Source organism: Raphanus sativus, chromosome 9 (genome assembly GCF_000801105.2).
Source record: "Raphanus sativus cultivar WK10039 chromosome 9, ASM80110v3, whole genome shotgun sequence".
NCBI lineage: Eukaryota > Viridiplantae > Streptophyta > Magnoliopsida > Brassicales > Brassicaceae > Raphanus > Raphanus sativus.
Genome location: NC_079519.1, coordinates 19,591,290 through 19,603,429, shown reverse-complemented (window position 1 = coordinate 19,603,429; position 12,140 = coordinate 19,591,290). Strand labels below are relative to the sequence as shown.

At 31.2% G+C, this 12,140-nt stretch overlaps 1 protein-coding gene across 1 annotated transcript; it reads right to left on the bottom strand.

The window, feature by feature from the left end:
* Positions 1-1,217: 1,217 nt before the first annotated feature.
* Positions 1,218-6,202, bottom strand: LOC108826069 (long chain acyl-CoA synthetase 5). The gene is made up of 18 exons (XM_018599446.2): positions 6,023-6,202; positions 5,096-5,159; positions 4,912-5,001; positions 4,755-4,811; positions 4,622-4,670; positions 4,090-4,166; positions 3,914-3,953; positions 3,729-3,823; positions 3,435-3,602; positions 3,226-3,336; positions 3,053-3,140; positions 2,911-2,977; positions 2,758-2,833; positions 2,554-2,671; positions 2,083-2,468; positions 1,818-2,000; positions 1,623-1,742; positions 1,218-1,549 (listed from the first exon to the last, which is right to left on the bottom strand). The coding sequence occupies exons 1-18, from the start codon at positions 6,175-6,177 to the stop codon at positions 1,493-1,495; spliced, it is 2,001 nt and encodes a 666-aa protein (XP_018454948.1). The 5' UTR covers positions 6,178-6,202; the 3' UTR covers positions 1,218-1,492.
* Between the last annotated feature and the right edge of the window lie 5,938 nt (positions 6,203-12,140).

The following is a 12,140-nucleotide window of genomic DNA, read 5'->3' as shown; positions in this document are numbered from 1 at the left end:
ACGGGGAAAAGGTTGGTCAAATTTTGCTTCTTCCTAGACTCTCTATAAGTACCTTTAGATTAAAAAATTTGCCATTCAAAATGAGGAGACAACTACCTATTGTTGTGGCATTCGCTATAACAATCAATAAGAGCCAAGGTGATCAATTACTTTCGGAGGTTGGTTTGTTTCTACTGAGACATGTTTTCTGACATGGACAGCTGTATGTGGCTATTTCTGAAATGACTTCTAAAAAAAGTTTGAAGATTTTGATTGTCGACGGTGAAGGTAAGCCTCAACGCCAAACAATGAATGTGGTCTTGCATTTGTTTCTCTTTCATGTTCTACTACTTCCTATTTGTCTTTGCTTCCTATTTACTTTTATGTGTAACAATTGTTTCAAGAGAAGGGTGCTTTTTACAATAAAGATATCGTTTGAGTATGAACAATTCAAACACTTCATCAAACAGACATAAAAAAAGACTGTACTGCAGTCAACATTCATCAAACAATCTCCCAGTTTTATCCTAACTATCAGTTTCAGTTCCAAGCCTAATCACTATAGTTTTAACCTGGACTTAAAATGCACTTATGTATTGATGGAGTGTTCTATCTCTGTCACATGTCTTTCAGTTCCCATTAAAACTTTGTTTCAAAAGATTGCCAATGTATGATCTGTACATGAATTGTATCAATACTATAAATAATGTCATCTCTGTAAAATCTAAAACATTTGAAACAATGTTAGACTGGAGAAAAAATGGTTAAGAAATGAAATAGAAGAAAAAGACACAGAAACTATTAGATTGGAATTAAATATAAACACAAAAGAAGTATTAAAATGTGTTTGTTTTCTAATAAGCAAATAGCCCATGTCGGGATGAACATGTACAAACAGAACTATGTTTATGTCCAATTCAGTTGATAGCTGTCAACTCCGCTAGTCTGACATCGGTAGCAGTCTCTAGTACATCATGCTAGTCTGACATCGGTAACAGTCTCTAGTACAACATTGCAGTGTAGATGTAGGGGCAATATCATCTTAAAAATATTTTCTCTTGTGTTGAAGTAGATCGCTAATTATGGGTGTTATTGTGCCTATAGAAGCCAATTATCTAAAAACGGTTTTGTTTAGTTTCAAACAGTTTTTGTAGACTAGTTGAATTCTAAATGTCCACCTAATCAACAGTGCAAAATTGATTAACTAACCCAGAATGAAAGGAGTAAAATCAGAAATGTAAAAACCAAAAACATCTGTAGTTAACAAACCCAAACTAGATTCTCCACTGATTACAAGATTTCGGGTTAAAGTTCGTACAAAGTCTTGAAACATGAAATTTTGAAATAAAACTATAAAGCAAGACATGATGTAGCATGTCAAGATGCTATGTAACATCCCAAGACATTAACAAAACCTTATTTAGAGAACCGTAAATGAAGAAAGTCATGCCTGATCATGGAAAAGAAAGAATGAATGAAACTAGAATGTTAAAGAGTATATAGTAGAAGGAATCTACTGTCCTGAAGCTTGACCTTCCTTTGCAGTCTTGTACATATCATCAATCACATTCTATCAAAGAAAACAGATTTAACACAAATATATTTAAAGAAACTCAAAACTGTCTAAAAAGATTTAAACTCACCTGATAGTATTTGAGCAATTGAGGCCTCTTCTTCTTGTAGGTAGGAGTAAGAAGGTCTCTTTCTATGTCGAAAGCCACGGGTTCCAAATGAACAGCTCTAATGATCTCAAAACCCTTCAACTAGAGATGGAGAGTATTAAAGAGACAAGACAGGACAGAGAAGAGAGCACAAACAAAGAAGGAGAAGATGAAAACCTTTCTCTCTTTTGCTGTCTTAACGAGTTCTCCAAGTATGAATGCTTTTGCTTTTGCGTTTTGACATATAGAGTCGAAATCTCCATCCACTTCATTCTCCAGGGCCCAGCGTTCAAGAGTTTGCTGACTTGGGTTAGCCACTGCGATAAGGAAGGACTCAAAGCTGTTCCCATACACCCATATCTATATAAAACAATCATATTGATGATGATGATAAGAACACGACAGAAGATCTATAGTTTACTGAGCAAAAGTTCTGACTTACTGAATCAATGGCTTCTACTTGACCATAGACATTTTCTAAATTCTCAACTGCAACGTACTCCCCTTGCGCGAGTTTGAAGATGTTCTTCTTCCGGTCAATTATCTTCATGCTTCCATCTGGTTGCCACTCACCAACATCACCTGTGTGAAACCATCCATCAATAAGAACCTCTTTTGTGAGGTCTTCACGTTTGTGGTATCCAGAAAACAGAGTTTTCCCACGGATGCAGATTTCGCCTCGCGGAGTACTTCCAAGAGCATCGTATTCCATGTCAGGGACAGATTCTAGGCGTATATCTACGTTTGGCACTGGTGGACCAACAGTTCCAAGCATGTCAAGATCATCAGGGAAGGTGACAAAAGTACCAGCACAGCTTTCAGTTAGACCTAGACCAAGAAAAAAAAGATCATATGAATAAAAGAGAATTGGTAGCTTATTTGAACTCATATAATTTTGGGTCTAAAGGGATACCATATCCTTGTAGAACATGACAACATGCCACAACTCTAAGAAATGACTCTATGTGACTAGCTAGAGGAGCTGCTCCAGACAGAATAATCCTCACATTGCCTCCCAGTCCTTGTTTAACCTTGAGAGAGAGAGATTAGTCATTGTAACTAACTTAACGTCTTAAAAGAGTTTCAGAAACTTTTAAAATTTTGAAGAAGTTGGTACCTTGTTGAAGACAAGTTTGTCACAGAATGGAGCGGCTTCGACATGAGACTGCCCCTTCTTCATATTTCCAAATTTACTAAGCACGTTTTGCATGTGTTAGATCAATATACGTGTAGCAAAAATTATAGGTTATAGAGATAAAGCCTGGCTTACTAGGAGAAAGCAACATTGAAAACTTTCTTTCTGAAGAAACCACCAACAGAAAGTTTCTGCTGCAGACCTATTGGAGATTGGCAGCATGACATGTTAACATATAAATGGTTGAGTATATCTCAATATTGGATAAAGATAATACCTGTGTATACTCGTTCTAGGACACGAGGAACAGCGCAGAAAATACTTGGCTTTAGCTCACCAAGGTCTTCAATCAACAACTTAACATCCTTAGGACAGAACATAAGACATAATGAGTATATCAAACAAATGCTTAACTGGTATGGAAGAACAGAATCTTGAGATGCAACTCACCCCACGCCAGAAACCGATTGAACCACCAACTTGAATAATGCACTCCTCGACAGCCCGGTCAAAGACGTGCGCAAGAGGAAGATAAGACATGTAGACATCCTTCTCAGTTAGCTGTTTTTTTTTTTTGCGGACAGAAAATCAGAGCATTGAAGGTTAAAGTTGTAGCTTTCCATATGAATCATGACAAATTAGAAAAGAAGAAAACTCACGGATTCGTTAAAAATCGCTAAGAAATGCCTCACTCCAGCTGTTATGGTAACAATGCTCTCATTTGACATGAGAACTCCCTTTGGGTCCCCAGTGGTTCCGCTAGTATACATAATTGTGCAAATGTCGCTTTTCTTTTTAACAGGAAGATCATATTGTTTACCTTCACCCTGTCATAGAGGAAACAAAAACAAAACTAAATAAGTGATTTCATACTATTTATGAACGACAGCGTCAAAGGATGAGTAAAGAAGTAAAAATATTCAGAATAACACAAAAAGATGAAAGTCTCCTACCAGCTTCAAGAAGTCATCCCAAGCATGTATTACCAGTCCTAACTTATCAGCTTCTTCTTTCTGTTCCGATTTGACACCGCCAAAGCTCACAACAGCTTTGCATTTGTAGTCAACACAGCTCATTATTAGCATCAAAAAGTTTAGAGAAAAGGAAAAGGTTGAATGAATCAGTTAGTATGACTCACTCTTCATATACTTTGTGGAGTTTGGACATGTCTTAAGAAGCTGACAATTGAATGGAAAATAAAGGTACCCACACAGAGTAGTAAGAATGTGTAGATCTCAATGATGTCAGAAAATTTGGGCTAACTCAGGAGTTATTATAAGTCAAGATAGAATATATGATACAAAAGAAAGATACCTCAGGAATCTTTTTCTCCTCTACAAAAGCAATGGAAACTTCTGCATGGGAAATAATAAACTCCACGGCACCAGAGCCTGTGTTCAAAACTGGACGTTACTACACCATAAAGACTCGGAAGAGCTGAATCACCAAAAGAAAGCATATTTTGGGCTATACTAGTAGTAGAACTGTTGCATCTGTGTGTCTTAAATCTCTGGTGTACCAGTAAAATGCCCAACACTCGTGGGCGAAACTTGTTATCAAGGTTGACATCTGGGGGGTGCGGGGGCCTGCCCCGCGGTACGGTATGCCTTTTCGGTTTAGGAAAATTACTATTTCTATTGAGAAAAGAAAATCAGATTTTTTGAAGCTGTATAAATATTGGTCTAAGGGTTTGTAAATTATTATCACATCAAGAAACCCTAAACGGGTATTTGCCTCAATACGTTTTTTTCTCTATTATTCTTCTAATCTATCGACGGCTATTCACAACAAGAACAAGCTTAAGAAGAGTGAAAAATAAAAACTTGATTATCTAGAGAAGGCGTACCTAAAGTATCGTAAAAAGGAACACAATAGAGCCCATGTGCATTGCATGCCTGCATCAGAACTTGCACCATTGAATCCAAAGAGCAAAAGAAATCAAACGATATATGAGCAGAAGTTTATAACGTTCAACGTACCTCCATGCTTATGATCCACTCCGGAGAATTTGCACCGTAAATACCACATTTTCCTCCCTACATTTCCAAATCCGAAAAAGTAAAAAAAAAAACCTAAGGTACAAAAGAATCACATTTAGGCAATTATGACACTGGAGAAGGAAAATATGAAATGAACCTCCTCAATCCCGCAGCTACGGATAGAGTTTCCAATTTTTATGACAATGTCATATACTTCTTTGTATGTCTTCCACTCGTACTTTCCTGCCTGAAAAGAAATAAAAACTATCAAGCTGGAAACACAATATCACAATGCTAAAAATCAAACAAAAATAGAAAAGAAAAAGGGTAGTGAGGTACACCTTGTTGTTCACAATCTCACGTCGACCAAGCATGCGATTGTTTGGATATTTCTCAACAGCCGTGCTACAAGAAAAAGAACACACACACACGGTAAGGAAAGAACCAAACAGAACGGGGAAAACATTTACAATGACGGATCAGCATTATCCCGCAAAAGAATCCTCCAAGAAATGGCAATGCATGCAGCGAGAGTCAGAGAAACAAAAAGAAAAGCTAAAGGATTCGCTGAAAGCAGAGACGTGACTATGGTTTAATGAAAAAGGCATTTGCCTTAGGCCCTCAAATAATATATAGATTTTAGGGCCCCTTCAATCAATAACTTATTTATGATAGAGCGGTTAAAGAGTTTTTTTTGGTAAATAGTTAAAGAGTTTTTGTACGAGGGTGACAACGTAAGTTCGAATATTAGTCATTGTTTCTATAGTTGTTACCTAGATTTCCTATGATTTGTAACATATATTTTAAAGGTTATTAAGATTTTCTTTTGCCACACATTGTTTTCTACTATTTCGATTTGTTTTTTCAGTAAAATTTTCTGTATGTTGAAGGAAGAACTTATTAATACTGTTGTGTAACCTAAACTTCTAATGTTTTGCAATATATGTTTTTAAAGGTTTCTTAAAATTGTTTTTGCCACGAACTTGTTTTATGTGAGTTTTATTTGCTTAAAGTTTATAAAAATTGGTGTATGAAGAAAAAACATTTATGTAGGATATTTTTCTATAGATTTTTTAAGAAATTATATATTGTCTCAAGTTAAATTATGAATATTACTGTTAATTTAAAACTATAAGTATAAATGCTTAGAATTTTTTTTTTGCTTTAGGCCTCCTAAAGTGTTCGCACGGCACTGGCTGAAAGTCTAATAACATCAACAGATTATTTTCCTGGAAAACGAAAAAATGGAAAACAAGAATGTTACCGACCGGAAGATATCCCAACAGCTGTCGATCCCGTCGATAGGGTTAGGGAAACCGTCTTTGGCGAAAGTACTGCGATAGACAGGACCAATGGAGGGTTTTCCATCGGTGGCTTCTTTAGCTGCTTCCACCTCGAAGATGAATCTCTTCTGTGACGTCATCTCTCTGCTCGTTCTTCTTCTCTCTCTTCTTTTCTTAGCTATATTTGAAAATATCATAAGCGGAGGAGTGTGCTCGCGGCTTAAAACCCGGTGGTTAAAGAAACCGTCTCCAACTCCATTTCGCTGTTCGCTTTGTGGTTATGGCCCAACAACAAAGGCTCACAATAAGCCCAATATTACGGTCCTTTTCAGCCTAATAGTTTGATTTAGGGCCACTTAATTGGACAATTTAACAGCGCTGCGGATCTGAACCGAACCAACCAAACCGAACCAGAATTTTTTGTTTTCGGTTTGGTTACAGTTTCAAATTCAGTTTAGTTCGGTGAGATTTTAAAATAATTCGATTATCGGTTCAGTTTACGATTTTGTTTTAAATAAGTAATAAATAAAAACCAAAATAATCGAACAAAACTAACCGAAAATAACTGAATTTAACAGAATTAGCTGAACTTAGCAAAAAAATATCCGAACTTTTTTAGAGAAATAAATGTGAAATCTAACTGAAACCAGAAAATCGTTTATTTTCTGATGAAATATTGAAAACCAAAGTTAAACAAAAACAAAATCAAGCTGAACCATTTTTGGTTTAGTTTGTTGGAATTGTTGTTGAACCGAATTACCGATCCGAGTTAATCAAAGTATCAGAACCGCAAGGCTAATTTAACTATTAGAACAAATTCGGTAAACCTAGAAAAAATAAACCAAATCACATATGTTTTTTTTTATCTATACTATTACAATAAAAGAAGTTTTAAAAAATCTACTTGCAAAGGTTGTTGGACCTATCTCCTATATATTAAAAGAGAAGCATTACAACATTTGGTGTAGCAATGTGTCATCACCACAATGTTTTTTAGAATCCTTAGAGAAATTGGTTGGTCCATATGAATATATAATAAGTTTTTAATTAAATTAACAATAAATTACTTATTAATGTTCTTCATTATTTCCTTAAATAAATTACGGATTTTCTTAATGTAACTAAAATATATATATGACAATTAATGATTTTGAATAATAAAAAGTTGATAAAAATTAGAATAGAGTATCCTTTATTATTTCTTTTAAAAAACTAACTTATTAAAATAAATTAATAATAAAATTTTAGATTTTTCGGTATGTATTATATTTTGAATTTTTATAATGATTATAAATTATTAAAACTGTTAAAAATCTCACATTGAAATTTTTGTGATCATAGTTTAAAAATTTTGTTACGACAAGATACAAATGATTAAAAAAATCATATAAGTAGGAAGTCTTATTTAATATATATAATTAAACTATATACCATACAAATACATAAATATTTATTTTCGAAGCTTTGAACAATCTTTTTTGATTCAAGTTTTGATCAAATATTGACAACTTAATATTAAATTATAAATTTTACATTGATTTTTAAAAAAATATAAATTACTAAATTTATTAAACATCCTGCAATTAAAATTTTGTTATCAGTAATTTAAAATTTTTGTTATAAAAAGATACAAATGATCAAAAAACACAATAGGATAAAACATTAGTTAATATATATAAACATTAGTTATTTTTGGATGTAACACTTAATGATGCAATTAATATATAAACAAAATAACTATACACCTTCATTTATTATCATATATATCACTTAAGAATTGAATGTAGTCGATATGTTTTTAGCACTCTTACCTACAGTAAGCAATTAATATTAGTGATGATACAAAATATTTAAACGAAGTACTTATGCATTATAAATTCTTTTTGATCAATGCATTATAAATCTAGCATCTAATTTTTTGAGTGATGTCATACAAATAGTATAACATCAGTTTCATTTTGGATAAAACAAGACAATTTCGTATCACTTAATACTTCTTTAAAATTTAACTCTTAATCATGTATTATCAAAGCTTTTTTAAAATTAAACTCTTTTATAAATATATTCACGAAAAAACAGATTTCGTGAAATGTATACGTTTAGGATCAACCAACAAAACAATCTCTCATGAATTGTTATAAGCTTATAGCTATTGTAACAAGGTTTACCTTCAAATTAATAAGAATCAAATTTCCAGACCTTTATCATACTATAATACTATAATATGCACAAATGAAGATAGTTTTGAACTTTTTAACACAAAACTTTCTGATACCAAATCTAAACAATAAAATCAACAATTCAAGTTTTGTAATTATTGATAATCATACATATTCAATATTTAAAAGATTTTTTTCAATATACTCAGAAAATTCTACATTTCATATTTACATAAATGCTAAAAATTGTTAGAATATTTTAAAGATATCCGGAATAATAAAACAAAAACATTTATGTTTCTTTTTTCTTGATGAAATGTCTATTGGTTTAAAAATATCCATAAATTACCAAAAAATATATTTTTCATTAATGACAATTTTGTCTTTTGGTTTGTTGGCTTAATATATATATATATAACCATTAATTTAATTCATTGCATCTATGACCAATTAATAAATCTCATTCCAACAATAATAATTTTATTTTTATTTTTTTTGTCTTCAAATTTATTTTTATTAATAATTCTAAACTCATTGTATGATAATAAAATAAAGAATTTACATCAAAACTGTAATCGTATTTATCAGATAATTTGGGGTTTTCAATTTAAATAACGGGTAATTTGAGCTGTCCGGATAAAAGTATTATATAATTTGCATTTTATAAATTCTAGCACTCATTTAGTTCTCGGTTCAATTTCAGTTTTCGTTTCAGGTTCTAAAGATATATGATTTGTTCGGTTATTTATGAAATTCTGTTTAATTTTGTTTTGTTTTTTTCAGTTTGGTTCGGTGCGGTTGGCGACTCCAGGTAAATGTGACAAAACCTACATTATCTCATAGAGAAGTTCAATTTTTTTTAAAAACATTAATATTGGAAACAATTCCGCATTTTTTAAGTGCGGAAAAATCTAGTTTACATTAAAAGATGTATACAGTAAGTAGATCTATAAGAACTCCAGATAAATTTTGCAACAAGATATTTTTTGTCAATTGATTTGTATTAAAACTCATAAAAGAGAAAGCATGGTATATGCCCAGTATTCAACAACAACATGACAACATATTAAATTAATATAAATAGACCTATGAAACATTGCCATTCTCAGAACTTCTACACGGGCAAAGTTTATTTGTCAGGGTTATTAAGGTTTTGATTGGTAGAATATTATCATAACAATTATGTTTCTCATTATCTAATTAACCATTATTACAAAATCATTTAGAATAGCATTTACCAGATATAAATGCTCTCCAAACATTCTATGCACAATGCTTTCATATGAAGATTTTGGTAGAGTATTTACATTTAAAAATATAAAAATTTTAAAATTAGTATAATTTATTTATTTAGTAATAATATCACAAATTATATTTATATTTATATTTAAATTTAAATTTATATTTTTAAAATAAAAATAATATTTAAAAATAAAATAATTCTAAATTTTGGAATAATAATATTTCACATAAGTATATATTTATTAAGTATGATTTATATTATTGTTAATAAGTAAATAAATAAATAATATATGTATATATATATATATACATATATTATAAATATAAATAAATTTATATTGTTTAAAAATATACAAATCATATATCATATACTAATTTTAGAGATATTAGGCTCCATATACCTACAAAAAACTAATATTAGCAAACTACCTTAACACTATTATTGACACTATTGAAAATCTATAACTCAATATTGCCCCTGCCCAAATGATCTGCCTCTGCCCAAATGATCTCAGCATTTTCTCTCCTTCCCTCTTTCGTGTCCCTTCACCAAACAATATTCTTCTTCTTCATCTCTCTTCTCTTATTCTTCTTCCATTTCATCTCTATCTCTACTTAAAATTAAGAGTCTCCAATTAGATAGACTCTAATTGATTAAGATCTTCCCAAATCATTTTCTGGCTCTTCTGTTACTTGCTGGATTGATTCAATTGGTGAGGAAATTAACTATATTGGAGACTTCTTTTTCTTGTTCATCCATTTTTCCAGTCGAAACAGAGATGGTTTTTTCAGAACTCGGGAATCAAATCCCGGAAGTTGATGGCTTGGTGAAGACCACGAAGATGATGGAGGTGAGTATAGTGAGCAGGTAAATTTTTTTGGTTAGCTGTTACAAAACATGGTAAAAAATTTACAATGATTTATAAGATATTAATAAGTAGCTGACATTGGGTGATACATAATTTATTAAAATGATACGAAATTGGTTACCGGTCTAACAAGTCACATAACATTGCACGTCAAAACTTAGCAGTTACATTTTATATAATATGCTTCCGTTAACCGACACATGCTTTGTTAGCTGCTATAAAACATGTTATCGTTGTTTTAAATTGGTTGCCAAGATCTTAACAGTATATATTGACACCTGGTATATATTTTGTTAAATGGTAAGAAAAATATTATCGTGTTAATTTAATCATTAGAAAAATATTATCATGTTAATTTAATCATTATCTATGGAACTAATATATTCTTAACGGTTAACGTTAAATATTTCAGGTTAGTGTTAAATGTCTATTGTTAACATACATGGTTTGTTAAATGATACGAAATTTGTTTCCGGTCTAACAAGTCACATAACATTGCGCATCAAAACTTAGCAGTTACATTTTATATAATATGCTTCCATTAACTGATACATGTCTGGTTAGCTGTTATAAAAAAAGGTTACCGTTTTTTTATATTGTATTTTCTCTCTTCTCTTTATCAGGTATATTCAACATCGACATTATTGATGTAACAGTGACGAAGATGTAGAGTGGAGAAAATGGAGTAGATGGGAGATTAAGAAGATCGATTGATTTAGGAGAATTTTTAATTTTAATAGGGTTGAGAAAATTGGGAGAAAGAGATAAATGAGAGATAAATGAGAGATATATGTATCTGGGAAAGAAATAGAAACGTATAAAATTTTAGGGCAGGGGTATAATGGAAAAGGGGATGAAAATATCTACAGTGAATCCGAGTTTTTCTTGCTTTAGGGTAGTTTCTTAATTTGCTGGTGATTTGGGTATATTCACCCAATTGACTCCTAATTTTATGTGATAGTTTTCTAAATAAATCACATACTGCTTTTCCAATCACTTTATTAAAAATATTTAGAAGAATATACCACTTATGTAGCATATTGCTTATATAGGATACTGCTACTACTTTGTTATCAGCTCTACTAATCAAGACTTTATAACAAAAAATGGTAATTATAATTAGGCTTGGATGTTCAGGAACTTCGTTAGATTTGGTTCAGTATATTCAAATTTTATATACTATGCTCATAAGTTATATTCGGGTTCTTATTAACTTTTGGGTGGGATCGGTTCGGTTCCGATTGAATTATAACAAATGTCTTAAATGGCTCCAACTTTTTTATTTGAAAACTCAAAATATCAACAAAACATACTAAACATATATAAATTATTCAAAAATCTAATTTAGAACTAGTTAAACTACCTAAATTAATTAAAAAAATATTCAAACGTATAAAAAATATATTTAAAATACCCCATGATATCTAAATACCTTAATGTATATAAAAATCGGATTTCGATTCAGTTTGGATTCTACCCGAACCTGAAAGTACCAAGCTCTTAAGTCTCGTTCAAATATTTTTGTATAAAACGGTTTGGATACAGTTTCGTTTCTTTTTTTGGTTTGGGTTAAGGGTGGGGCTTCGTTTGGGGTAGAAATGCCCATGCATAATAATAAACATCAAAAATATTATAGTTAATTTTTTTTGGGCAGATATTATAGTTAATTAAGTAGTCATAAGTTATATTTTTGGCATAAGTTTTTTGCTATTATTTTCTTTCTTAAAATTTTTAAATCATTTTTTTATAATAATTTTATTGTTTAAGTTTCTATCTCTAATAATTCATTTAAGGTTTTAAATTGTTATGGTTTGTATTCTGAGACACTATACT

Bases quoted from the DNA above. Each gene is read 5' to 3' on its own strand.
- LOC108826069 (XM_018599446.2), bottom strand. From the start codon at position 6,177: ATGACGTCACAGAAGAGATTCATCTTCGAGGTGGAAGCAGCTAAAGAA. The intron at 5,002-5,095 runs GTGTACCTCACT...ATTTCTTTTCAG, and splicing joins GTGAGATTGTGAACAACAAG to GCAGGAAAGTACGAGTGGAA. The intron at 1,743-1,817 runs GTTTTCATCTTC...CTCCATCTCTAG, and splicing joins AGACAGCAAAAGAGAGAAAG to TTGAAGGGTTTTGAGATCAT.